The following is a 27,671-nucleotide window of genomic DNA, read 5'->3' as shown; positions in this document are numbered from 1 at the left end:
TGCTCTGAAGCACAGCCGGGGCTGCAGCCGTCCCCACAGCCCCGACTGACAGTGCTGGCAGAGGAGCCCTCGGCGGTGCCCTCTCGCTGGAATCACCTAGGGGAGGCTGGGCCCTGGCACTGTGCGAAGCAGGACCCTGTCCAAGATCTACAAGGACACTGACTCACATCCTTGATCCGCAGATAACAGGGCGGACAGAAAGGAAAGACGGGGGCTTTGTCTTTTAAAGCCACTGTTTCCACAACGCGCTCCAGGCAGCGACTCGCCAATATCCCTATGCTTTCCAGAGCCCTTCCTGGGGGCTCAGCTGGGGCAAGGATGGGACCTGCGATCTCGTGACCAAAGCTCCCGGTGCTCTCAGTGAGGGCCAATCTGCCCCGAGTGGGAGGGCCGCACGTGTGGGGGCCGCCACTCACCGCCCCCGTTCTGGGACCGCTCCATCCAGGTGAAGGTGATGGCGCCTTCGCGGGAGCTCTCGCTGAAGCGCAGCAGGAAGGTGCCCGGCTGCTGGTCCTTGAGCAGGGCCCGCTCCCGCTCCTTGCTGATGAAGCCCATGATGCACCTGCGCGGGGACAGGAAGCGGGATTTGGGGGCCCGTGTTCTCTCACAGTCCAGGGGGCTCAGCACAGACACAAGATAAGGACCTACAGACTATCTTAAAACACATTTCATCGGCACTTAAGGAAGCCTTTTACTAATGCATGAATATGCTAAAGTTAAGAAAACACATACACACACACACACACACACACACACACACACACATACACACACACGCTACACGAGCATGGGGTCCACGGGACGGGACAGGTGCTCAGGAAAAGCAGGCAGCATTCTCAGGCCCTGTGCTGTCACCCGATGACCTTACAGGCCATGTCTGTGCATTTCTTACACTGAATCCCAAAACTCAGACCATCTATTTTCATACTGCAGCATTTCTGGTCAATTTAAAGCCTCTGCTTAAATATGAGCTGATCAGGAAAATGAGCTAGGCACAATTTACCAGGCTGAAAGGGCTTTTGCTCCATTTCTTAGGGGCACTATAGTAGGTGCTCAAGAAATTTCTGTTGAATCAATCCATGAGTGGCACCCAGAACTTGCTTTTCAAGTTCATCTTTATAAATAATGCACACATATATAAGGAAGTATGAGTTTAATCTGACGTGCTGGGATGGAAGCCTGACCCCTGTACATGGGCACCTCAGGAAAGGGACGTAAATTCTGCCAAACGATGACACCCATGCAGGCTCTGTCTGGGCTCTGCAGCAAGGGATGGCACCAAAAATGCTCCAGAAATGCAATCGTCAGTGGCTCTTGCTCTTACCCATCATTCCAGAGAGACAGCAGGTGTTTCTTAATGAGTTCTAAGATGCTTTCGATCCAAAGCCAGAAGGAAAAATTTTTATCATTAATATTTTCCTGAAAATACACAAATGCGCACATTAGGGATAGCGACTTCTCCTACCCGCCCCCCTTACTGCAGTTTCACTTGCAAAGCGCCCCACAGTCACAGACAGAAGTCTCCAGCGCACAGCAGCAGACCGGCCCAGGTCCTCCACCGATCCCCTGAGCCAGGCCTTGCTTCCCTCTCCAAACAGCAGCGGCAGCCAGGGCACGCCTCAGGGTGACCCAGCGCTGAGAAGCACTGCAGAGCCCCCACCCTCGCCCCTCTGGTCAGGCAGAGCGCGAGGTTCACACGGACAAGGCCAAGCGCCGCTGGACAAGGGGGGCCGGGGATGGCAAGGGAAAGAATGTTATCAGCCGGCAGGTGCTTCCTGCTGGCCTCTGGCCTGCAGACCCAACTTCGGTGTGAAGGAAAGAAAACAGCTGGCCCTCAGGCTCTGAGGGCGAGAGAAGGCCAGGCCAAAACAAGCAAGCAGCTCTCTGCCACGGCCAGAGGAGACCTGCAGGAGCCCCAACGCTGGACAGCAAAAGAGCTCAGAGGTTCCCATCCCTGGGCAGGACCCACCTTACAAAATCTAGTCCAGGGGATGAGACCATCTTGGGCAGCATTTGGACCTAGGCAAACACAAGTATGCTCTGTTAGCAAGCAGCAGGCACTCTGATGCTTTTGTGGACTGACAGCTCCTGTGTTTGCTCTCAAGAGAAGGAGACTCCTATCCGAGAAAGGAAGACCCTGTGTATGCGGCTGATTTAGCAATGATCAAATACGCGACAAAAGGCCCTGATTAAAATAGTCTACAGAGCGTGCACACTGGTTTTACTTTCATGGCACAAGGAATGGACGGCAGACTCCAGGGCACCACGACCATGAGGGATTTCAGCGAGAGCAGGGACACTGCAGAGCCTCACCATCGTCCTCGGCAGAGATAAGCAATCTCTTAAGTCCTCCTCTCGCACCCTCGCCTGCCTGCTGACACTGGCTGGGGGTGAACCTGCGCCTCCCCGGCACCCCCAAGGGTGCCGCTCGGGGCCCCAAAGCGCCAGCCCGCTCTCCCGCTCCTTACTCCTGTGGGGTCCACTCTTCCAAAGACACCACAGACTTTTTTTTTTAAAGTTCAGACTAAGACCAAGATCACGCCTGGGTGATCAAGTGAACGGACACTTGAGTTCGCCAGCGCATTTCAGAGGATCGCTCCATGTGTCCCGCAGTCCTCCAAACGGCACACAAGCTTGCGGAGGCTGCGGCCACCCTCAGCCAACATCCTCAGCAAGCGAGCGAGCCCCCCACAGCCAGGCACAAGCACACAGCCCTCCCCAGAGAACCCCGAGGAGCCATGACAGGCCGAGCAGATCCCCTCCTGACTCCGCAGGTGAGGACAGGGAGGCAGGGGATCTTAGACGTTGTAATAAACCTGGGCGACAGCGGCCTGTGCATTTTTAAGGAATGATTCAGATTTGCCCATTCATTCCAACTGACTTCAACATGGACGAGTCTCAGGTACGTTTAGCACGTAAGACGCGGTGACCACTGGCCTTCGGCCCCGGCAGGCAATGACCTGCTGTGCCTCGACTGTGTAACGGGCCAGGCGGCGGGTCAGCGGGCGTTCCCTGCGTGGACAGTGCCCCCCACGGGGTCCGCCTGAGGAAAGCCTGGGTCTGTGAGACAAAGACCTCATCCTCATGTCGGGGACTTTTTCTGTTTTCTCCCCAAGGACAATAAGACCTCATCTTTCTCATGAAGAACTCATTTCCTCCACAGAAAATGGATTTTATAAAATCCAAGAAACTTTCCCTCAGGGTCCCTCTTCAGAAATGCTAGCCGGAAATGACAAAGAAGAGGTCAGGGAGGCCTCTCCTCAGGTCTCTTTCTTTCCAACATAGGGTCTGCTTCTCATTTAGCCAGGAGAAGTGGTAGCTGGCTTTTAATACTCCTGGGCCCCACCCAAAACAGAGAACAAACAGAGCTGAGAGGGCAAGCAGAGAGTCTTCTGGGTTCTGATTTTTATAGGCGCAGAAGCTCCTCTCATACCCAGGAGTTTCTCTCCCAGCATGGTCAGCTGGTCTCCGTTGAGGCCCCTCTTGGTGACGGATGAAAACTGCCAACTCAGCACCTCCGAAAGCTGAGCCCATCGTGCGCACGGCGGGTTCAGGAAGAAGGACAGGTTCTAGGGAGAAAACACGCGAGAGCCAGGGGTCACCAGGAAGTCCCGGACCCACCCCCAAGCGCACGTCCACTTCATGTGACACTCACACAATCGAGAAAGAGAATTTGCACTATTCACAGATTTGCACATGTGGATTTGTTCACACTTACGTGTGACTACAAAGTCAACAGCCATGGTACCTCTGTGGCCACTGAAGCCGTGATCTTATACAGGGGGTGACACACAAACGGAGCCACGCGACAGTTTCGCTTCTCACTGAAATGGGACGACTCAATGCTAGAGCTCCTTGTTCTGGTACTCGGACTGCAAACTAGCGCGCTTTGTGCACGTCTGTAGAGCGATGCATTTTCTTGGTGGTTTCATTGTTTAACATGGTACCCAGCACAGTGCTGAAGCACTGTGTGAGAGCCCAGGCACAAGAGAGCCATGCTACGCTTTGTGGGAAAAGGTGCATCTCAGCTACGCTTCATTCAGCTCCTGAGCTAGGGTGCTATGGGCCGTCAGGTCAAAGTGAACAACAGCACATGTATTAGAAACACACACACAAGCTACGGGTGATAGGTGGGCAAAGATGGAGGGACCAGTCGCCCAGGAACCTAACCTTGCATTTCTCCTGGAAGCAATCCTTCAGGGCCCCTGGTGACTCTGAGAACAAGAGCTCTCTGCATAATGAGAACCAGCTGGAATTCAGCAGCGGCGAGCAGCCACGCTCTAAGAATGCGGCTTGCTTTTTAGATACGCACATTTAAGGATAGTGACAGCAGAGGTAAGATCATTCTCCTCACCCCTGGCACACATATGAGCGTCACTTTCCCATGGTCACTCAAGATTGGCAGCAACCTCACAGGAGCCAGTCACTTCTCTCTCAACATCCGACTGCTGCTGGTGCTCTGGAGACGCAGCTAGAACCCCCGCCCCCACAGGAAAGTACTTGAGCGTCCATACCCTGGGTTCCGTCACCAGCATGTTGTACCACAGGATGGAGGCCCAGCCGCTGGGGAGCTGGCTGACATTGGAGATCACCACGACAGGCAGCGAGGTCGTCTGCAAGGTGACAAAGGCCTTGAGATCATCCTACCCAGACAACTGCGTACTCTCGGAGGTAAGCGGGGGATTGACCGAAATTCTGCATACAGTTATACTTGAGAAAAGGAGCTCTAAAACAAAAGTTGAGAAATAGAAATACACGTAACAGTGGGATGTAAGCATAAACAGTCTTCCTCCAGGGACCCCAGAAGCCTCACCTCGAGGTCAATGACCAAGCCAGGCTGGCACAGCTGGGTTTCAAAGCTCAGAGAGTGAAGCTCTTCAGTAACAACGAGAGGACCCTTAGAAAAGAGAAGAAGAAAACAACATAACGATTCATGAACAGATCCTGCGACTTTCAAAAGCTAAATGAACAAGTCACAGAGATCCTGGACCACAGAGCTACAGCTTGGAAAATTCTGCTACTTAACAGTCAATCCTAGATGTAATTATTTCAAGCATCTCACTGTTTTCTCTGGGATAAAAGGTCTGTAGTTTTTGTTTTTTTTGGGGGGGGTTTTTCTCTGGTACAGGGAACCGAACTCACGACCTTGCGCTTGCCAGGCAGGCGCTTTGCCGCTGAGCTAAATCCCCAGCCCAAAGGTCTGTAGTTATAGCAAAGGTTATCAGTTCAGACAAAGAAACGCAGCTAGGGAAGCAGGAACGTCCAACAGATTTGCACACAACCTAAGGTTTCCGGGTGCAGATACGTTTCAGGTCTGATTATCTACAGGGAGCGCTGACTCTGAACGCCTGGCAGGTCATGAAGCGCTTTGCTTTGGGTAGAAAGGGATGGTTTTCAAACCGCCTTTATGCAAACTGCTTCCCATAAGCATCACGGCAACTTAGAACGCAACAGGTGCTGCTGCTAGACCTGCGGTCACACAGCAGTTACAGCGCAAGACGGGCCTGCGAGACCAGCAGGTCTGTCTCGTTGTTCCAGCGCCCTCTGCTGGTTGTGGTGGAAAGGAACGCATGCTCTGGGACGGAGGAAAAAACTCTTCCAAACCCATATTCTATACCTCTGTCCTTTGCCCTCAGTTCACTGTTAAATGCTTCACAGTGCAACTCCATAGGCTCAGGATGTGGCAAGGTAACTGAAAAGACCAGCGGCAGGAGCCCGGGCCACCCTGTCCTCAGCACGCGGTCACAGATGGGCTCTGTTCTGCTGGAGAGTGACCGCGCCTCGAGATCCTGCAAACTTCCTGTGACTAACCCCCCACCTACAAGGTGTGCGAGACGCAGAAGCCCACCAGCCCCTCCTCTGGGCTGCCCAACAGCCAGAAAGCAGGCAGCAGAGGGTTTCTGCCACTACCACAGACACTCGCCGGCCCCCCGCGCGGGACCTGCCGGCCCACGAGACCCAGGGCCCTCACCTCGTTGGTTCTGTTGCCAGCGTTCTTCTGTTCTTTCAGTTGCTAAAAAACAGGAAACTGTCTTAGTAAACCACATCCTAGCAGCCAACTCAGACTCACTCCTACAACCCGGCCCACTCTCAGGACCAGGGAGAAAGAAGACCTGACACGATCCCGAGTGTGGGACGAGGCAGAAGGGCCGGCTGTGGCTCTCCAAACCGAGTGCCTCGCACTGCAGCCAGGTGGGGCAGACAGTCAGGGTCTGGGGCCCACCCTGCGGGGACCTCATCCCCAGCTTCCCAGCCGGCATCGTGGGGCCAGCTAGGGTCATGCTGAGGCCTCCAGGTGCGCTGGCTTGCAAGACAGTCACCAGGGAGCACGGTACACGCGACCTCACTTCAGGCTCGGCACCGACACCGGGCCCCTCTCCACGGAGGCAGGAAGGGGGAAGTGCCACTTAGCGCAGCCTGCAAATCCAGTGGGTGGGTCTCCCGGACAGTCAGGCCGCTGGAGGCCAGCAGCAGGAGAAGGAGCAGGACGGGAGGGAGTGAGGGAGCAGCCTTGGGCAAACTCCAGGGCACCACAGTGACAGCTGCCTCGTGGCATGGCTGGTGCAGACAGTTTACGCCCACGCAGGCTACTGAAGCAGTTTTACTGGGATCCCTGCAGCCACTATTTCACACAGGGGCGTGAGCTGAGCAAAAGACAGAGTGGACAGCCCTGGGATGAGGCAGGGGAGCTAGCGTGCCCCAGTGCAGCAACGAGAGGCCACCAGCCGGTCTAGAAGGCCTAAGGGGCATCTTCCACCCTGCCAAGAGCCACCCAGCACCACAAGTCCTGACAGACCCGCGGCTGCACTAGAGGGCAACCAGCCTCGTACCAAGTGTCGGAACTCGGCCGCCAGGCTGCCGTTGGTGGACTCCTCCATGTTCATGACTTTGGTGTGTGTGCCCAGGATGTTGAACTTCCGGAACCTGCACAATCAGACACAGGTGCTGAAGTGGCTTCACGCTCACAGACCGACAGAGGTAGCAAAGCAGGGTGCGAAGTGCATCACCTACCCTTTTACTGTATTTCTCTCATTCACGTCCCTGCAAAAGCAAAAGAGTGCATTTAAACTTCGCAGTTAGCTTCAACAGAAACATAGAATATACATATGTAAGTGAAAGATAAAAAAAGAAATTCTACGACGCTGGTTTGCTGGCCTGTTCCTCATTCCCTTCTTCCTCAACCTCCCACACTAACCACGACTTGTCTCGTTAAACAAATCGACTGGGTCACACGTTACGTTTCTCACCCTGCACCAACCTTCCCTCCAGGACCCCGTGAGGTGTACGCTGTGGGAAGTCCCGGTTTTGTGCGAGGTTCCCCAGAGAACCCGCAGGACCTTCCATGGGGCCCGCCGGCCGCACTTTCCTCTCCGCTATCTCAGCGCTCTCGTGACAGTGCCGCAGGAGCCCGGTTACTCAGGGGAAGGGACAAGATGAAGTGGAAGCTGAGATCACAAAGGTCTTGCCCTTGTGCAGGTCCAAGGACCACTCTGCCAGGCTGCGGCCTGGCTGCGGTTTGTCCCCTAGAGGCCACGTGCTAGAGGCCCGGTTCCCTGGTTCCCGGGGTGGCCATGCTGACCAGTGACAGGGACGAACGCTGCCCAACAAGCATGGCTTAGGTCTGGTGAAGCTGCACCGGCTGCTCCAAGGCAGATTACTGTGAAGCTAGTCGGGCCCTCCCAGCTGGCTCTGGCTGCCACTCCTACCCTGTCGGGCCACAGGACGCCCCCTACAGGACGTGACGCTGCACAGACGCTGCCTCCCCACTCTGAACTTCCCAGCACCGCGACAATGAGCTGATTATAAAGTGCCCAGTTTCCAGTACTTTGTTACAGCAACACCACAGCCACGCCAGGGCCTAGATACGGGTTAGAGGTCACTACTCCCTCACAGGAGGAAACAACCCTCCTTTCCTACTGCAACTAGCAGGGAAGCGTGCTGTGAACAGCTGTAAGGTGGATCGATTCTTCTGGTGAACATCAGCGTTTACAGTGAAAGGAACAGAGAGACAGGAGAAAGGCCAGAGCTGGAAGAGGCTGGAAAGACAAAGGAGCACCAACGAACAGAGAGAGGGGCTGGGCCACAGCAGAGTGCGGCGAACGGGCCGCTCTCCCAGGAGGGACCTGTGACAGTCCCACCCTGCAGCTGGCCGCTGCGCCGCACAGCCTCACCGACCGCTGGGCTCGCGCCAGGCCTCTCCTCGGGAGCTGGCCCAGGTGTGCAAAGTCCAGCTGCACCCTTGGACGCTCATCCTTTCCTTCATTTTCATCTAAAAAGCCACAGCTCTAGGGGAAGCTGCCAACGTGCAGAGAGGGAGCCATTTCTTTCTGCTGGGTCACTTGGGGATGGCCCGGTGGACTCTGGCAGCCAGGCCAGGACCTGGGCTCACCCCTAGTCCCCAGGAAGGCTAATTTCCTCCCTCCCAGGGTACGGCACTGCTGAGCAACCACAAACGCAGGAGTTCACATCTGATTAACAAAACCAGCATTTCTTTTTTTTTTGCGGTACCGGCGATCGAACTCACGACCTTGTGCTTGCCAAGTAGGTGTTTATGCCACTGAGCTATAGCCCCAACCCAAAAACGAGCATTTCAATGGTATGTTACCAGAGGTAACATAAAAATGATCTTACTTGTCAAACAAGACTTTTACTTTCAAATTGTAATTCAGCTCTTGCAACTTCACCAACAGTCTGGAGAGAAAAATAAAAGTTATTACTTTAAAAAAATGATCTACTACAACATATTTAATATGCCAAGTATCCCTCTATGAACATATACGGAAACCATCACCCCCCTAGTTCCTGGTTCTTACAAGCAAGGACGCTGACATGCTGTCCGTCTGCTTGGCTTTGTTCTTAATCCATGCTCCTGTGGGTTCCTAGCTGTGAGACTGCTGGGGCAGAACTGCAGCATGAAGTTCTGGTGGAACTGAGCATCGACTTGTTCCTACCAGGGTCAGCGAGTGTGGTGTGTCCTATACAACCTCGCCAACAGAAAGCACTGTCAGAAGTTCTACTTCTGGCCTTAGATGGGTGGAAAGCGACAAACATTACTTGTTGTAGAACTTACAACTACTTTTCTGTCCTAGTGGGAGAAAAGCAAGGCTGTTACCCATAATTGGAAAGATGAGGCTTGCCCTCCTGAACAGCGGGGCAGTGTGGAAGCGTGGAAACTGGGATGCTGGGCTCCTAGGACCCCAGGCACCGCTGCTCTGCTAGCTGGAAGGTGGGAGGAGCCCCAGGTCTTGGGTCAGCATGGGATTCCCTCTTTAGTCTTCCTGCAGCGCTAAGTTTCAGCTTCCACAGACACTAGCGTGTGGTGCTGCTCAGGCCCAACAGGGAAGGAGCAGGTGGACGTGAACCAACTGCATCCAGTGAGAAAGGATGCGGCCAACCCTGGAGGCAAGTCCTCGCCTTGAGGTGCAGTGCTCATCTCCAGAGAAGCAGATGAGGGACTGCAGCCATTCACCAGAACACAGTGAGCCCGGATGTTCTCACCCGGAAACACCTACACAACTACCACCAAGGTAAAAGCCGACTACGGAACAAGATTCATGTAGAGTCCTCATCTTCAAAAGTGAAGTAATAACTGTCATGTATTTCGTGTGTGTGTCCATGTAAGGAATACATCCACACGCACGTGCCCTGCACATCTGTGTGGACATGAACAGCACTGTAGGAGGACCAGCACCAGGCCACCGTGGTGCTGGCCCGTGGATGTTTGGATCACAGACACTGTGGAAATCTCACGAAAGCCATGAAGTCAGTCACTAGGAACACGCACAGATATAACCTATGTCCAGACAGCCTACTTCCTTTACAGGGGGTCACGAAGCTCTCGTTATGAGCCTGCTTTTGGGAGCAGGGAGGCCATTGGAACTTCTACGCTCTGTCACACCCCTGTACGCAATTCTGAGCTCCTTTATACTATGCACATGTGATACATCTGCCATTGGAGGGAAAACAGATGTGTGTATTTGCATTTATATCGGTTGTGCTTCTATAAAAGAATCTCGGAGATTCTAGGAATTCATAATACAATCCCTACTGAAAATGGATTTCCTCTTAAATCCCCTGTATAATAGTTTTGTATGAGGAAATGAAAAGGGCAAGCTATGTGACGGGCAGTGTACACAGCTGCATTTTTTTAAAAATTACCTCAGCTTTACGGTGAACTGTACCCCGGTCTTCAGGACCAGAGGCCTCTGTGGATGCGTGGGCATGCACGGCTGTCTTTCCACCACAAAGGAGCTGCAAAGACCCAGCGAATGCAGACAAATTAGCATTTCCATCAGGGTTGAGGCAGTGAGAAAATAAATGACTTTCCCTAAAGAAGAAATGGAATTAGAGAGCACTGACTGAAAAAGTTTCAAAATCGGACAAACTGGACAAACAAAGTGGCGTTTACCAGTGAGTGAAGAAATCTCCACATCTACTTTACACCCAGCGCACACCCAGTCACTAACAACCTGTGACATCACCCTACCGTGAAACCCTGGATTCAATTATGTTCTTCTGTACATCTGCACAAACCGTCAGATTTGCACGAAAAATACAACCAAGGGTCTTTAATTATCTCAAAATCCAGCACATAGGCATTCTTGTTTGGAAGTCAGCACAGGAAAACAAGATCTTCTCTGCATGGCTTGTTAGTGTCAAGATACAAAACGAAAGACCCCTGGGACCCAAACTCTGCTCTTCAGTGAGCAGTGACTTCTGCCTACTCGTTATGCTTGGGGCGGCCTGCCGTTTATAAGGCAGAGTGCTGGGCCCTGCTTGGGTCTTGGGTCAAGGATGACAGAGGTAACAGGACCCAGTAACCACTGAGGTAACAAAAGGCAGAATGGGAGGGGGACAAACAATGAACCGTGAGGTCTGGAAGGCAGAGAACAAGTGTGAACAAGTGCGTGCCTCGTCCAGCGGAGGGCACCCCAGGCTGGCAGGGAGAGGCGGGAGCCAGGCTGTGGGGCTACTTGCCAGAAGCTCAGAAAAGAGGGCTTGACACGCCACAGCACAGAACAAAGAGGACAAACATCCTGCCACAGGTCTCAGCACGGACTGGGTCGGGGGAAGAGAGGGAGGAAAAAGTTATTACAGCTCCAGACCGGGAGGCAGAATGGAAAAGGGGCCACTGAGATAAGAAGGAAGGCAGAAAGGATCAAGCACCGTTAAAAACTCGCAAAGCCCATAAATAAACATGCACATGGAACGTGGCATCACCTCTGGATGAGCTGCTGGAACAGGGCCACGGTGCGGTCCCACAGCCCCTGCTTGCTCTTGGTGATGGGGTCCTGCTCGTAGGTGAACTTCTGCTCCAGCTCCTCCAGCTTCTTGAGCTGCTGCCGCACCTGCTGCAGACTCTCCGCGATGACAGTGAACCTGGGGGGTGCGAGACACAGGTGTCTCCGTGAGCAGCCGTCCCAGAGCAGCCGGGCTGAGTCACGGGAACTAATGCACTCCCAGGAGGGACCCAGGCCGTCCTTCCACCAGGCAGGCGACTCACGCATGCCCTACAGGGGTGGCACCCACGCTACAGGGACCAGCGGGGAGGGAGGCTTGTGGTTGAAGGAGCACGGCTATTTGGAGAAAAAGGATCAACATGCACTAAAAGATTACAGCCTGCATCAAAAGCCTCTGCAGACTCCTGAGCTCTACGGGGGCTCCCAGGTCATCTGCGACTGCCACCGACCTTCGTAAGATTGAGCTCAGGGTTACCCCAACATCAAGCCGTACTCCCAGCCCTTTTTATTTATTTTGAGACAGGGTCTCCCTTAGCTGCCCCACTGGCCTTGAACTTGTGATCCCTGGGGACTTTGGCCACAGGTCTGTATGAGATCGACAGACAGAGCCACAAGCCTAAAACTTCCGGAGCGCATGGTTTGAGATTAATGACGGCAAGTCCTTGGGATCAAAACCTGCTGCCTGAAGAGTGAACGCTCAGCCCTCATCCTCCTCATAGCCTTTTATCATTTAAATGAGTCCCAGAGTCCACCACATACCAGGCCATCCTCACTGCTCCCTGTCCCACAGAGTCCCTGTCTGGATGCCCTTCTTTCTCCTTTGATCCTTGCTTCCTGGTTCTGTCAGTAAAAGGCCATGGAGGCTTCAGGTCAAGGCTGTTATTTAAGACTTTCTCACACTGAGGGGTCTCGGTTCACGGCAGCCCTTGAGCCCCCTTGGAGTGTGGACTGGACACTGACTCTAGTAATCTTTCATCCTTTTGCACCCTGCTACTGTCAAGAACTGTGACAGTGATCCTCCTGCCTCAGCCTTTCAAGTAGCTGGAATTACAGGGGTGTGCCACTGTGCTAGGCTCAGCAGACCTTTAAGATACCTGGGATTTCAAACGGGCAGAGCAAGGAGCAGAGAGAAACAGGCGAAAAAGCAGCAGACACCTCAGGTGAAGGGAGAGGCAATGGGGAGCCACTGATGCTGTATGCTAAGGCAGGGACCTGGGTGCCAGCCATGGGACGCTGCAGGGAGAGGAGAGGAAAGAATAGAGACTGCAGCTCCACTCAGCCTAGAGAACCATGGGCCCAGCGAAGCCTGGTGGTCACTTCGTTCTTCCTTCCCGAGAGCTGGTATTAACAGCGACAGAGCTGCAGAGCCAGGAGACCCGTGGGAGGGCCACCCCAATGGGCTGGAGGATGACACAGACGTCTGTAAACGTGTCTCCTCCCTCTGCTTCATTTGGGAGATTCCCTGGTCCCAGCCCCTGGCACTAAGAGAGGCTTTCATGCCAGAGCAAGCAGTAGGGTGGCAGCACGGGGAGCCAGGACATCCTGCCCAGAGCCCTGAAACCCGGAAAACGGTGCTCACATAGCACAGGAGAGGGCGCTGTCCCTGGAGAGGCGCCTGTGGCCTGTGGTGACTCAGGCCCCAGGGCTCCCAGCCATCTGGAGGGCTGATGGGGGAATGGGGGATAAGGGCGCTGTCTTGGCTACTTTTCTCTCGTTGCTGACACAAAATACCTGATGCCCAAAATGAAGGAAGGAAAGGTTTATTCAGCTCACAGTTTGTGGAGGTTTCAGTCCATACTCAGCTGGCTCCAAGGCAGGGTGGCACATGGCAGAGGGCAAATGTTCATGGTAGCAGAAAACAGCAAAAGCAACAAGAGCAAACGAGAGGAACAGCAGAGAGCAGCCTCTTTCCCCTGCCTTCTACTGTATGCAGACTACCTGCCCCAGGGCGAGTACAGCACTCACACCCATAATCCCATCACTGGACCATGGATCAATCATAAACTCTAGAAGCCCATCCCATGACCGCATGAGGCTTTGGGGGGACATCCAGACACAAACCATAACGGGTGCCTTAGGGGTCAGAATCTCTCAAGGTCCCAGAGCAAGCTGGGCCTGGAAACTCTGCTCTAACCCAAGAGAAACGGGTGCATACAGGCAACTTGTGGAATGAAAACAAGTGCCTGAATTGTGATTTTGAAAAATTAATGATGCAACCCCATGAATACACCCCCTCTAGGGCCCTGGTCCTTGGGTACTCAGCGACTGTCCCAGGCCACCACCCCTTGGAGCCACGCTCTCCCTGCCCTTGTGGTCCCTCCTGGCTCCACTAACAGCTGCAGTATCACAGGGAAGGCAGCTATGCTCACCACTATACCACCAACGCTGCAGCATCACAGGGACCTCACCTCTGCGCCAGCCCCAGGCTGTGCCAGACCAGCTTTCCAACCAAACACCAGGGTAACGCGCCCTTCACCAGGTCTACACTCGCCTCTGTGCTCCTGTCCCTGCTGGGTGACACACGGTGTGTATTCCTGCCCATGCCTGCCTGCCTCTCCAGCTGCCTATCATGCAGTCAGGGGCTCCGCTCTGCCGGACAGTTATAGGCCAGTTATATTCCTAGCTATAGGCCATGATGGGTCACCCTCGGGTGGGGCAGGTCACCTCTTGTTTGAAAGCTTTCTGGTGACCCCTGTTCCCCATGGAAGCCAGTACACTGCTGCTGGGACACCTGGGTCTGTCCGCTGTGCAGCGTTATTCCCTTGTCTATCCACCACACTGAGAATCCCGACAGGCAAGGTGCCAAGAGCCAGTGTCTCTCAAGTGCTCTGGGTGGTGACTGGATGATCGCTGTGACACCCAGTGCTTTATGGGAGACTAGACAAGGCCTCACGATCTGTTGTCCTTAATAAACCATCAAAGTGTGCTACACAGTGATCACACCCCCGGGGCTGGGTACAGCCCAGTGACACGCTGCCAGCTCTAAGACTCCAAACCAAGTGGACGTGGCTGGATGTGGCCACAGGCATGACCAACACTGAGCTCTCCTGGTGTCTCCAGGCCCGGGAGAAGCCGCACCGTGCCAAGCTCTGACCGGAAGCTCTGGCAGGGCCAGCAGCTGTGCCCATCCTGCCTGGTGTGGTTCTAGGGCTGCATCTTACCAGCCCTGCAGCTGGTCCAGGCAGGCATTGGGCGGCCCCCCGATGCAGGCGCTCTGCTGCCGTCGCTTCCACTCCACCAGCTCGTCGTTGATCAAGGTGTTCTGGGTCAGCTCTGTGGCATTCAACAGCTCTCTGATTTTGTGAATTATTTCCTAAAGGGAGAGGAAGAAGCAAGATGAAATAAACTTGTTTTTCATCACTGAACTTTTAAAGTTTTTTTGTTTTTTTAAGCAAAGCAAATATCCTTTTACGTTCAATGAGGACATTAAGCCAAGTGGTTATAAAAGTAATTTTTCCACTGTTCTAAACTTCACGTCTATTACCTATAGTCTGCATCAAAAGTAACACGGAAGGGGCTGGGGATTTAGCTCAGCAGCAAAGCGCCTGCCTGGCAAGCGCAAGGTCGTGAGTTCGGTTCCCGGTACCGGAGAAAACCCAAAAAAAAAAAAAAAAAAACACACAAAAAACAAAAGTAACACGGTCTTCTGGAAAGTGACCACTACCTTTCTCTTACTGTCGAGCATCAAATACATCTGATGGAGCAACAGCTGCTCTTGTTTCTGGTCACTCTTTGCCACACCATTGGCTTCATGTTCTATGAATTAACAGAGAACATAAAAATAAAAATGTGTTAGAAAATGAATCCAATGAAAAGCAAGATTCACATAAATTTAGGAGAGATATGACACAAATGCAACTGTTCTTTAACCTTTATCAAGCCATCAAGAAGAAAATGTCCTAAGTATAAAAACTGGAGCTACTGAAGTACTAATTTTCCTATCAAGTACTAGTTTTCAGTGACCCATGGAAATTGCGGAGAGCAGAGTTTACTATTTAAATTGCTGCCAGACTTTTACTTAAATGAATACAAATGACCAAATTCAAAACTTCAGATAAATGCCCATGAAACATATCTACGGCTCTGAAAGAGAAGTGCACAATTAGGAACCAGTCACTGAGGTTCTTTTCTCTCTTCCTTTTTCCCAAATCACACTGATACTCCCTACCTAGCAACCAAATGATTACTAGGCTAGAAGCAGTGTCCACTTGAACTTGCTCTACAGAATCCATCCTGCAGTTCTCTGTAGTGGTTACTGTCACTAAAGCGAAGTAGCAACCACAAAACAGAGCGAAACTGCTTGAAAACACACAGAAAGTGCTAAGGTGACATGGGGCACATACACACAGACTTGGCAGGGGGTCAGGTGTCAGGGCGGGGAAACCCCACACATGTACCAGTCTATGCGAGTGGGTAGCCAAGGCATATGAAGAAATACAGCGAGTACTACACAACCAGTGGTTACCAACCGGGGGTGGCTCAGTCCTCCCCCCAGGACATCTGGCAATGTCTGGTGACATTTGTGTTGTCACCAATGGAGATGAGAGTCAGGTGCCACAGCAGCAGATGTCAAGGAAACAGAACATTCTACCAGGTATAGGATAGCCCGTGACAGAAACGACCTGACCCACAATGTCAACAGAAGCCAGCTGAAGGAAGTGTTGCCTGGATCATCAGGAACCCAAGACCCGTAAATCAGTCATAAAATACTTGGCAAATATGCAAGGCCTGGCTTTGTTGTTTGGCACAGATGGAAAAAATATATAGCCAATGGGCATTGCTTTGTTCACTCTTACCTCTGTTCTGTGAGGTTTTGCATTTAAAGTCATATTCATCTTGTAAATCTTCTAGGGTTTTGATCTCTTGCTCTATGCTCTACAAATAAAGACAGAAACATGTATTTCACTGATCATCTGCACCTAAAGACTTCAGGAAACAGACTACTGCTTCTATAGGACCCGGAAACAATTGGTAACAGTTTCAGCTCCTGCAAAGACTCACTGATGGGACTTACAAAACTCTAATACCCACATAAGGAAGTATCTATTTCATTAGTAAGTGTATAGTCGCATTTTCTAAGAAAAGAGGACATATTAACAATCCTCAAACTGTCACCACTTGCTTTAGGGCCTAAATTCTGACATTTCCTAATCATTTCCGAGACTATCTCAGAATTGAACAACTTCAGTGTGATGCATACCGCAGGGAACAACAAGCTCACGGAAAATGTCCTTGATCCTTAGAGGTGAGGTGGTGACCACCACCCCCTACCTGGAGCAGCCCTGCTTTAACATCCACTATCCTGGTGATTCTGGTGAGACTTTAAACAGAGTCCTCTGCCATACTCAAACACAATTGGACAACAAATCCTATTTGTTTGTTTTGGATGTCATCACATTATTCTCTGGATTTCTTGGGCTATTTCCAGACCAAGCTGACATGGTGCTACTTTAATGGTGTGTTCATCTCACTCTGAGTAGAAATGTACCAGAATTTCTTTCAATGGAATGTTTTTTGCTTCTCCTGCAAGTCTGAGATTAAAACAGGTACTTGAGGCGGATAGGCCATGCTTATATGGGAGTTCTGCTTGACCCCAGGAACACCTTGATTTAAGGGTTGTAGAATTAAAGGGCCATCTAGAGAAGCGATGTCTGACATCTCCTTTATCAGACAATGGAAACAGTGTCAACAATGTACTGTGTGATGTTGGAAGGAAGAAAAAGGTAAGTGCAGCATTTGAAAGTTACCATAGGGAAATAAGCAGCCTAGGTGATCACTGGTTTTACCAAGCTGTTTACTTCTGGTTTGGAACTTTAGCATAATTTTTCTTTTCAACTACTTAAAATACCAATTACTAGCTTTACACTCAGGTAACTGAAACTGCTAAGGTCCAAAAGTCTTTGGAAGGTGACAGGGTCATGGAGGTGCTGTGCTCCTCGGTGGTGTCACCCACTGGTGAGTTTGGTAGCTAAATGTGTTGCTGAGACATGGGCTGGTTGGAGAGGGTCACTGTGGGTGTGGCCTGGAAGGGCGCATTCTCATCCACTGCTCCCCTCTTCTCTCTCTGCTTCCCGGCTGCCACGGTATGAGCTGCTTTCCTCCCCACTGCCACACTGTTTCTTCCTTGGAGCCAGCCAACCATGGACTCAATTCTCTGAAACCGTGAGCCCAATGAACCTCTTTTCCTGTAAGTTGTGGGTATCAGGTACTGTGTCCCAGCGATGGGAAAGTGACCGATACAGAAACCTTGTTTCCGCAATGGAAATTACAGAATAAAGGCATGTGTTCACTCAGTGCTCACCATGACTTGGTCCTTCACGTTTCTGACTTTGCAGTCAAGCTCTTTCTGTTTGTCTAACATCACAGTGTTCTGAATACTCCCCGACTGGGCCTGTAATGAGAAGCGCATGGTTAACAGCCACCATTTTCTCTGACACTCCAAAGTCAAGTCAGTATCTTGTGTTCTCCCTGCCTCTGAGACCTTCTGAAATCTACTACAGGCTTCCCACATATATGGCCAGTAAAAAATAGCTCAGTTCCCAAAGCCCTGAAAAAATGCTGGCAAACTGGTAAGAAGGCTACAGTCTCAGTTCAGTTCATACCTGAAATAAACAGTATTTCTAGAACTTTCCATTAATTCACACAGCTGAATGGTACCACACAGGAACTACGTCAGAGTTTCTCAAACTGTTGCACAGTAACTATTATGGTCTGGACTGAGACTGTCCCCTAAGGCCTCATGAATTCACAGGAAGGGTCTTGGAAAGGTGATTGAATCATGAGGATAGCACAGCTGCAGCAGCCCTCTGCTTCCAGAGCCTGTCTGGGAAGTTTTAGCTTAAAACTCCCGCTTGCCTCTCCTAGTATCTACTAAGGCAGCGGTGAGCTGTTAGGACGCAGGGCTCAGCAGGAAGAGGTGGGTCCCCGGGGGCGTGACCCGGAAGGGCTCCTCTCTTGCCCCAGCTCCTCCCTCTCTCTCTGTTTCTTGGCTGCCAACACATGGGCAGCTTTTCTACTGTACACCCTTCCACCACTGACCATGGATGGAACCGTGAGCCAAAATAAACCTCTCCCCCTTGAAGCTGTAGATGTCACGTATATCACCCCAGGAAGGAGAACCAAGATTGAGATGACAGTGTCTCATCACATTTGCGGGACCCTGATTTAGTCATTTAGCACACACTGAGGACGTGGGAGACAACACCCCAGGGCCAGGCGTTAGTGACAAACACAACAGTCCCTGTTTTCATAGAGATTAGACTCTACACGGATGTTATCTTCTCCTTAGCTTAGCGCTCCAACACAGCAAAATCTCTGCTTGCAGACCTTTCTCATTTCAAAGTAAGAGGGTGGCTTCTTTCTTTCTTCAAAGTTCAGATTCTATGTGTGAGTTTTTAATGCACTCAAACTTACCAGATATTTATTTTACTAATACCTAGATTTTACCCTAGAGTCTTTTCCTATTGAAAGATTGTGAAAGAATTTATTTCTTCCACTGCACTTGCAAGATTTCATTTTTTACTTAATTTTTGCATTTAGAAATTGTTTATCTTTTTTTAAATAGATACATAAAAACTGTCCACAGTAAAGGAGTACCATGTGGTGGTTTAACGTATGTATATACCATATACTGTTCATGCCAACATGTCTACCACTTCAGTCGTCTATTGTCTATCATTTCTTTTTTTTTTTTGTCTTTTTGAGACAGGGTCTCTGTGCAGTTCAGGCTGGCCTTGAGCTCACTTTGTAGCCCAGGCTGGTCTCGAACTTGCAACGATCCTCCTGCCTCAGCCTCCCAAGTGCTGGGATTACAGGCGTGCACCACCACGCCTGGCTCGTCCATCATTTCTTCATGGTGAAAACATTTAATACACTTTCATCCAGCTGTGGAAACACACAGTACATAATTATCATCTACAGTCACCCTGCCGTGCAATGCCATGCCAGGGCCTCCATTTTACTTTTAGATCTCTGAAATACTTGAAGCTTATCCTTACATACAAGTCCAATTTTAACTTTTCCCACTTGCCTATCCACCGGTCTTAACTACCTTCAGTGTTGGCCCTCTGGGTTGCAACTTTTATCCCAGATTTTCATACGCATCTGGGTTTATTTCCAGAATTTCTGCCTTCCTTCCACTGCCCATTTATAAACCTGAACTTCTGAACCATGCTTATTATACAAGACATGCAATATACCAAACAGGGCCAGCCTCATTTCATTGTTCCATGGTTTTGGGAGTTTCTGTGCTATTCTTGCAGATTTACTTTCCATGTGAATTTTAGAACCAATCTATTCACATCCAGAAAACAACTTGCTGCTGTTTCTGCTGGGATCACATCATAGTTATGAAGTAAGGGTGAGCTCATCCTTTTGTATGTTAAATTCTGATGCTTCTAGTGGTTTTCTCTTGTCTAACTGCACTGACCAATAACCACCAATATGATGTTAAGTATGGAAATAGTGGACGTCCTTGCCATGTGTGTCTCACTTGCTAGAATTTCCCAGCTGAGTAAAATGCTGTCTCTAGAACTGAGCTATGTACACTTTAGCACTAAAGAGGTGTCCATCAGTTCCATCTCATGGGATGTTTTTTCTTGTTTTAATCAGGAAATGGGTGTAGGATCCTTTTCACTACCTGTGAAGAGAAGCAAAAGCTTTTTCTCCTAGTATCTACTAAGGCAGTGATGATATTAATGGACTTCCCAGTTAGGGTCTACCCTGGTAAACTGTAATAATAAATCCTACCTCTTCATAATGTCTTATTTCTTTAGTGTAGTATTTAATTCTGGTCCCTGATAGTCTAATGGGCCTTTTATGTTGGTAGTCCTAAATAAACTGCGTTTATAACTTTCTTTTTTGGTCTATCTGTATCAGGTTTAGGTATTCCATTCATAGAAAGTTTTCCTTCATTTTATACACTCTGGAGTAAGAGAAGTTCAAAGCATCTGACCTGCATATATCAGGATTAGAACTATGTGACACTGCTTGGTGAAAATCCTCAGTCCCAGGCATCACACAGTACCAAGTGATCAAAGGGGCTTCTCTGGCCATGCAGAAAGGGCGAACCCACAAGGCCTTCTGCCTACGTGTGCGGATCATTGCTGGCATCTACTTCTGAGCTGGCCTGCCTGGAGCCACATCCTGTGGGACAGGCCCCCGGAGGACCTTGACTTCCTAACCCTCTCCCAAATGTCTGAGGTTCCCTGGGGCACCCACTCACTTCGCTGCCAGTCCGAGAAATGCACCCAATGTGCTTCCTACTGTGTCCTCTGGATCCTTGCCCAGTTCACAATGCCCTCAGTCACAACGCCACACGGTTTCACAATCACCCGCTAGTAAGCTGTTCTCACCACACTATTGCTCAAATATGGAACTGCAAATACCACAGCGACTTTGCACTGCTGCCGGCTGACTGTTAGGAAGGCTTGTAGGAAGACAGGAAGACCATGACAAAAAGCCTTGGTACTACTGTCCGGTATCAATACAATTCTGGCTCATTTACTGTCTGGAAATCTTGAACATTTAATAGGTGTCTCAATCTTGGTCAAAACAAAGCCCCTGGTTCTCTTCTTCTTCGTTTTTATTTTTTATTAGCGCATGTATGCAGGAGGTAATGCTCACACTCCCTGTGGGGATTGGTGATGCATACACACTTCTCCTTCAGTCCTTTTCTCATCCCCTTTCCCTTCCCTCTCTCTCCTTCCCTTTTGCAAAAGATTGATCCCCCTGTGTCCCATTATCTATCTTTCACTCTTTGTTTACACTTTTTGGCTTCTCATATGAGAGAAACCATGCAAGATCAAAGCTTGTGTGTCTGATTTATTTTACTCAACATTATGGTCTCAAGATGTATCCATTTTCCTACAAATGACTCAAGTCAATTCTTTAGGGCAGAGTAATGCTCCTGTGTAAATCCCACATATTATTTATCCATTCATCTGTTTATGGGCATATAGGCTGCTTCCAAGATTTAGCTATTCTGCATGGTGCTGCTATAAACAGGGGTATGCATAGATCACTGTAATATGATGTCTTTAACTCTTCTGAGAAGATACCTAGAAGAGGAAGAGCTGAGTCATGTGGAATTTCTAGTTTTAGTTTTTTGAAGAATCTCCTACTGATTTCCACAGTGGTTGTATTTGTTCACATTCCTATCAACAGTGTAGAGAGATTCCTCTAGCCCTAGGGCCCGTTATTATTGGATTTCTTGATGGTAGCCACTCTTTCGAGGGTCAGATGGAATCTTGGTGTTGTTTTAATTTGCATTCTTGAATGGCCAGCGTTGTTGAGCGCCCTCTCGGGTACTTTTCTGGCCACCTGGACTTCGGAGAAGTTTCTGTTTGTTTTACTTGCCCATTCCAAAGCCCTTGGTTTTCCTGTCAACCTCTTTTTCTCCCTCAAAACTTACTACTTCCTCCCCTCTACTGATGCAGAACGGATTCCCTGGAAGGCTACAGAAACCCTCTTGCCTTCTGCCTGGTTCCATTCCTGGATCAGCAGCTCAGAGAAGTTCCTGACCCTGACCGAAAGACAATAGTGCCTTCACTGCACCTTCAGGGAGCTCCTACATTGTTTCACTCCTGACTGGAACCCGTGCTATTACGCACGATCTTTTTTGTTGTTGGTGGTGGTGGGGATTACCAGGAATCAAACTCATGACCTCACACTCCGAGAGATATTCACCACTGCTCCACTCCTGGCCTCAGTGCTATGTGTGGGATGAGTGAGTGGATGAACTGTTACTTAAACTTTTAGTGTTCAGTTGGGAGAAAAGGTACCTGATTGAATCTCTTGGCGTTTTCTAAAATCTTCCGTTCCTCCTTCAGGCAGTTAAAGATGATCATAGACATCTGTACTGGGTCTTCTTGGAAACTATCCTAGATGGAATAATTTAGTCGTTAGAATAAAATCGAGTGGTTAGAACAGTAAGAAAACTGGGTGGTTAGAATAAAAACAAATTAAAGCTCAGAACATCTAAGCCATAGCATATTATAAATAAATATGAACTTGTTTATATCCCCCGAGAAACCTCATTTCTCATTTATCAAATTCCACAGAAGCTGCTTCAGTTAAATCAAAATACTTCTTTCTCAAACTAGGACAAAAAATGATTTCAACTTACCAATTAAGTGCAGGTCCTAAAGTACTTCTTGATCCAAAAACAAAGTTTTTACATGTGTTCATATAAATATTTTTTTCCGAACTGGGGATTTAGCCAAGCATGTGCTCTACCACTGAGCCACACCCCCAGTCCCTTCTGAAATACTTTCATTTATTTTTCTGTACTGATATTCCTCTGTTAGGGTCCCAAGGCAACAAAAATTATATAGGAAGTACCCGCCGTACGCCTCAATTACTGCATCTTGACCTTTGCCTTAAACTAGGCAAAAGCTATCGGTCTTTCTGTCCCCACTGTCAAAGCCTGAATGCCAAATACTGGCGCGTGTGGCTCTTCACCACACGTATGTTCAGGCAAAGTCTAAGCGACAGCAAATTTCTGTAAAGTTCACCTGATTCCCCCTCATCACAGATACATTCATAAAGAAAAAAAAAACCTTCCAACTGTCTAATGTGGAAAGTTTGGTTGTGCTGTATAAAAACAAGAAAATGATACTTTTTACCCCCAGTAAAGCAGAAGTGGCCCACTAATAAAGAATCAATATGGACACCAGGTTAGAGGCAGGCTGGGAAGATGATGAACTCCTAAACTCTGCAGCTTGTTCTCAGGTCTGGGTCATCCTTTGGTTTTCTCTTCTACCACTCTTTTTTTTCTTTCTGAGACAGGGTCTTTGTATTCCAGACTGGGCTAGCACTCACTATGTAGTCCAAGCTGGCCTAGAACTCACAATGACCCTCCTGCCTCAGCCTCCCAAGTGCTGGGATTACAGGTATGTGCCACCACACCTGGCCTCACCTCTACTCTTCCAGGGGAGGCGACTCCACCAGGGCGCAAGGCAAGGTGGAATCCAGTCCAAGTCACTAACTCACTAGCGGGCTCAGAGGAGTCATGCTTGCCCAACTTAATCCTCATGTGTGCCCCGAGGACGTAGACCTGACTGACCCCTGAGGTCGCCGGAGCTGAAGGTGTTCCTGTGGCTCACTCTCCTAAAACCAAGGCCCTTCTCTTCGGCTCAAATATCAACAATATTTAGTAAAACAAGGTTTTACACTTCTCCCACTGTTAACACTGAACAGTGACACACCTCACCCTAGAACTTCCTGTGTGCTTATGCGACGGATGGGCATTTCACGTATCTCACGCTGAACGTGGTGGGGGTTTACGTACAGCTCAGTACTATTTACCCAGCGCTGGATGCTGTGTTGGGCCCGTATGGGAAGACACTAACACAATCGCAAACCCCAGGCCATACCTGAAGGTTGCGCTTGCTTTTCCTTATGTTGTGCTGCAACAGAAAGTTATTCTCCAAAGAAAAGCGACTGTACTGATCGTCCAGCTGTGACAGGAGGTCGTGGAAGCGGATGGTGGCGAAGGACACGTCTGTGGCCGCATGCTCCCTAGGAGACACAGAGAGCACCCACCCATTCTAGAAGCTGCTTAAACAATGCCGTTTCCTTACTGAAAAGACTACGAAGTAGAGCTGGGGATTTAGCTCAGCGGCAAAGCGCCTGCCTGGCAAGCGCAAGGTCGTGAGTTCGGTTCCTGGTACCGGAGAAAAACCAAAAACAAAAAAACAAAAAAGACTATGAAGTAAATTTCAAGCGTTTCTTAGGTCTGAGTTTTTTTCCTTTTTAAAATGCTAAGGCCTTCAGCAAATTTACATAGCATTTTCAGTATGTAAGTAAAACTGGCATGAAAAATTGTGCAATGCCTAAGAGATTGTGTAGGAACTATTCACGGTGATTATCAGCTGATGAGAAAAAATCAATGGGGCCATCACTGTATGTCAAACAGTTTCAGAGTGTTTAGGATTTTTCCGTCAGAACATGTACCAGTTTTAAGAGGCAGTCCCTTAATTTTATTGCCTTATTTATATTTTTAATCAATGTTTTACCACAATTTGAACTAATTCTTTGAATCTAGTTCTTTCCATAATCTAGATGTCACATTGAAAAATAATTAATGTCAGTATCATCCAACTTCTCCAAAGCATCTACGAATACATACTACACTTAAATTTAACAAAACTACGTAAAAGTGCCCCATGACTAATGAATTTAGCTTCACACAGACACATGCCCTTTTTTAAATGAAATTTTTGTGCGACGGGTGATCCCCCTGCTATGGAAGAGATTCATCTTCGCAAACCAGTATTTTTAAAGCATTGAGAAACTTTTCTTCCCTGTCCCGTGAGTTCTGCTCACCAGTCCTGCTTTTCTAGCCACTGGGCCAGGTACTGTCGGATTTCCATGGGGAAACTGTCATCGTAAAGCTGGTGGACCTGCTCCAGGAATTTGGAGTCCAGCTGCTGGAGCTCGTACCACTGAGACATCCTAAGAGGGGAAAAACACACATGGTGAACGGAGCCCCTATCTCCAACATGCACCCCGGGCTCCACTACTTTCCTATCTAGCTTAACCTGGGCCAGAATTGGTCTCTGAAATATATTATTTAAATGGCGCCTATATCCGAGGTCTGCTTTTTAATTGAATTTTTGGTTTACATTCTTTTCTTTTCCAGGAAACACATTTTCAGGTCTTTATTCACATGTCCACAAATCAGAGCAGCCCTTTCTGGTCACCTTCTCTACCTGCAATCACCTCTCACCCTGGAAAACAGGAGCCCTCTTCCCTGAAGTGTTTTTCTTCACAGTACTCACACCCTCTGATGCACTATGTATATATATATATGTATTTTTTACTTTGACTATCATTTGTCTTAGCCTGATGAAGGGAAGTATTTAGGGGATTTTTGTTCATTGCTGTAGCCCCAGAACAATGTCAGGCACAAAGTAATTGCCCAATAAATGTGACTTTAAAACAACATTGTACTTTTGTCAAATAAATAAATGGAAAGCATTACTAAATTTAAGGCAAGTCATAATAACTCTCTAAAAACTGCTCTCCTATAAATTACAGTTCATTTGTAATTTGATCCCAAATACTTTTAACCGGTATTTTATGTTTAATGGTTCACATAGTAAAGTTAATTATTTTTGTTATATACATTTTAAAAGAGAGATACTTTTTTATGCCTACTGCAAGCAACAAATCTGGCACAAAGAACTCGTAAATTTCACAAACGATCTTTAAAGATGAAAACAACGTTAGACGCAACTTGAAAGAATAAACTGATACTTATCTCTTTGGATAACTATGTGGTCAGTTTTATATTGTGGTCCTCAAAATTAAACATTACAAAACCCTGATTTAAGCAAGTCCAGGAGGCCGGGTTTAGCTCAGTGGCGCAGTGCCTGCCTGGCAAGCATGAGGTCCCGAGTTCAATTCCCGGTACACCCAAAAAAAAGAAAGTCCAAAAATCTGCTTGGAAAACAGACGCTCACAGCCATCCTGTGACTCAGGCTCTGTATCCTGGCAACACTCAGGACGGTACAGTGGATCTCACCCCACCAGGCCGCAGAGGACGCGTCTGATCTTCAGGTGGGGCGTGCCACGGAGGGGATGCAAGGCTGTTGTGAGCACACACAAGTGCAGGCACGAAGTCCCATCTACTCCACCAACATCTGTCCAGAGAGCGAGGGGCTGTGTACTCCAGAGCTAGTCACCCTCACAACACCAGTAAAGATGGACTCACGGCCACCCCGGCACCTCTGCTCTAGCAACCGTGTTTTTCACTTCAAATTTATTTTCTCTGAGAGAAGGTTGCAGATCTGCAGCTCTCTCCCTCTTCCCTGCTGGCACAGCAGGCAGTGGGGAGGCTACATCCTCCTCCAGGAGCTAAGGAAACTCGGTAACTCGCTCCCTGCCCCACAAACTGGGTAGAACTGCAGGAGCTAATGCAAACAGGGTACCTGGCACACAGCAGCAAATCAATGTATTCAAATCCAACATATTCACACATATATTCACACATCCAGAATCAATCCCGCCTTCTCAGGAAACCTGGTACCAACCCAGGGAGAGGCCCGAACACCCTCCATCACCTCCATATCAGGGTCGACTCCTTCTCCTGCCTCCAACCTCTAGCCTCCTCTGGCCTCCAAAGCACGGGGTTGGACCACACTCCTGTGGAAAATGCCTCCACCCTCCATTCCCAGGCTGATTTCCACCCCACCTCCATCCATCCACAAGGCAACCCAGACCGGGACTATTCATGTTTTCTGACTGGATCCAGCTGTCACTAACTCTCGCAAAAACAGCCTTTGCACAAACCTCTGCCTCTCTCAATCTTCCCAGCAATCAAAATGAGGCATAAACGTTCCAGGTCTGAGACTTACCACAGACAATCCTGACGGTCCCTCACTGCACCCTGCACCTGTACCAATTTTCCTTGTAAAGCACTATGACGCCTCTCATCTTGCGTAGAGTTAAGCTCCAGCACCGCGCGGGATTACTTTTCTTTTTTGAACATCCTGTGAGCCTTGAAGCTTCCTGCATACAATATGTGCTCAGTAACAGTTTGTTCAACTGAAATCTTGTGTATTTCAAACAATCCCGTAAGTTCCGGCGCAGCAACCTCGTGAATCAGTGGTACACGCTGGATTGTGCTGGCGACTTATGTTTTCTTTCTAACGCATCAACTCCCTCTCTAACCTACAGAAACAATATCGAAAGCAAGAACAACTGCACATCTATATACCTACCCAAGAGCTCTTTGGTACTGCTCAGAATTTATCTTTAAAAGAGCAATTATATTAGTTGTACAGAAACTAAATGTCACTTTTGCATTCCTGGAGACCAGCAAACTCTTCACCCCAAACGTAATAATGGATGCACCTTGGGGCCATAAAATTAAGTCAAATAAACCGGGCTTAAATATCGCATGATTTATATGAGAAACCGAAAGTATAAATATAGGACAAAACAGAGAATAGATAACAGAAAACTGGGGGATTGAACCTTGGCAAGTGGCACAGGACCAGGAGAGAAGAGAGGGAGGGCAGGGAAGGGAATGAGAAAAGTATCGAGATGTGTTTTGTCTCTGTACCAACTGCCCGCGAGGAATGCAATCACCGCATACTGCAAACACGGACCAAAATAGAAAATTAAAAACCACAGCAACAAAGACTGCAGACGCGTTCGTCTACAGGACGCTCACTGACCTGCCGGCGTGCGCCGCGAGGGCCTGGGTTTCAGAGGCTGCAGCCGCCCAGGCAGGAGTCGGACTCGACTGGCTCAGCCGGGACAGCGATCAAACTTTCCGCAAAAGGAAGCGGACGGTGCCGCGAGGAAGGGGACGGACACCGGGAGGAGGGCTCCGCGGGGCGGCGCGAGCCACAGGGAAGCTCGATCTTCCCGGCGATCGCAAAGCCGGGGATTCGGCGGAGGTGGGCGCAGAGGGGTCGGGCA

General features: G+C 49.3%; 1 protein-coding gene across 2 annotated transcripts in view; it reads right to left on the bottom strand.

Annotated features, from left to right (window-relative positions):
* Positions 1–27,510, bottom strand: part of Stat1 (signal transducer and activator of transcription 1, 91kDa) — a 35,359-nt gene extending 7,849 nt beyond the window's left edge. For both annotated transcript variants that reach the window (XM_005373296.2, XM_005373297.2), the window contains exons 1-20: positions 27,425–27,510; positions 24,567–24,695; positions 23,615–23,759; positions 22,022–22,120; positions 17,542–17,631; positions 16,037–16,115; positions 14,905–14,996; positions 14,402–14,553; positions 11,221–11,379; positions 10,159–10,251; positions 8,632–8,691; positions 7,012–7,041; positions 6,831–6,924; positions 5,972–6,013; positions 4,814–4,897; positions 4,515–4,613; positions 3,434–3,569; positions 1,970–2,019; positions 1,325–1,419; positions 417–562 (exon numbers count right to left, since the gene is read on the bottom strand). In XM_005373296.2, coding sequence (XP_005373353.1) covers positions 417–562; positions 1,325–1,419; positions 1,970–2,019; positions 3,434–3,569; positions 4,515–4,613; positions 4,814–4,897; positions 5,972–6,013; positions 6,831–6,924; positions 7,012–7,041; positions 8,632–8,691; positions 10,159–10,251; positions 11,221–11,379; positions 14,402–14,553; positions 14,905–14,996; positions 16,037–16,115; positions 17,542–17,631; positions 22,022–22,120; positions 23,615–23,759; positions 24,567–24,694 — 1,873 coding nt within the window. In that variant the 5' untranslated portion in view covers position 24,695; positions 27,425–27,510. The remainder of the gene's footprint in view (positions 1–416; positions 563–1,324; positions 1,420–1,969; positions 2,020–3,433; positions 3,570–4,514; positions 4,614–4,813; positions 4,898–5,971; positions 6,014–6,830; positions 6,925–7,011; positions 7,042–8,631; positions 8,692–10,158; positions 10,252–11,220; positions 11,380–14,401; positions 14,554–14,904; positions 14,997–16,036; positions 16,116–17,541; positions 17,632–22,021; positions 22,121–23,614; positions 23,760–24,566; positions 24,696–27,424) is intronic.
* Between the last annotated feature and the right edge of the window lie 161 nt (positions 27,511–27,671).

This window comes from Chinchilla lanigera, unplaced genomic scaffold, assembly GCF_000276665.1.
Source record: "Chinchilla lanigera isolate Chin_1 unplaced genomic scaffold, ChiLan1.0 scaffold00002, whole genome shotgun sequence".
Taxonomy (NCBI): domain Eukaryota; kingdom Metazoa; phylum Chordata; class Mammalia; order Rodentia; family Chinchillidae; genus Chinchilla; species Chinchilla lanigera.
This window is presented reverse-complemented; position numbering and strand designations above follow the sequence as displayed.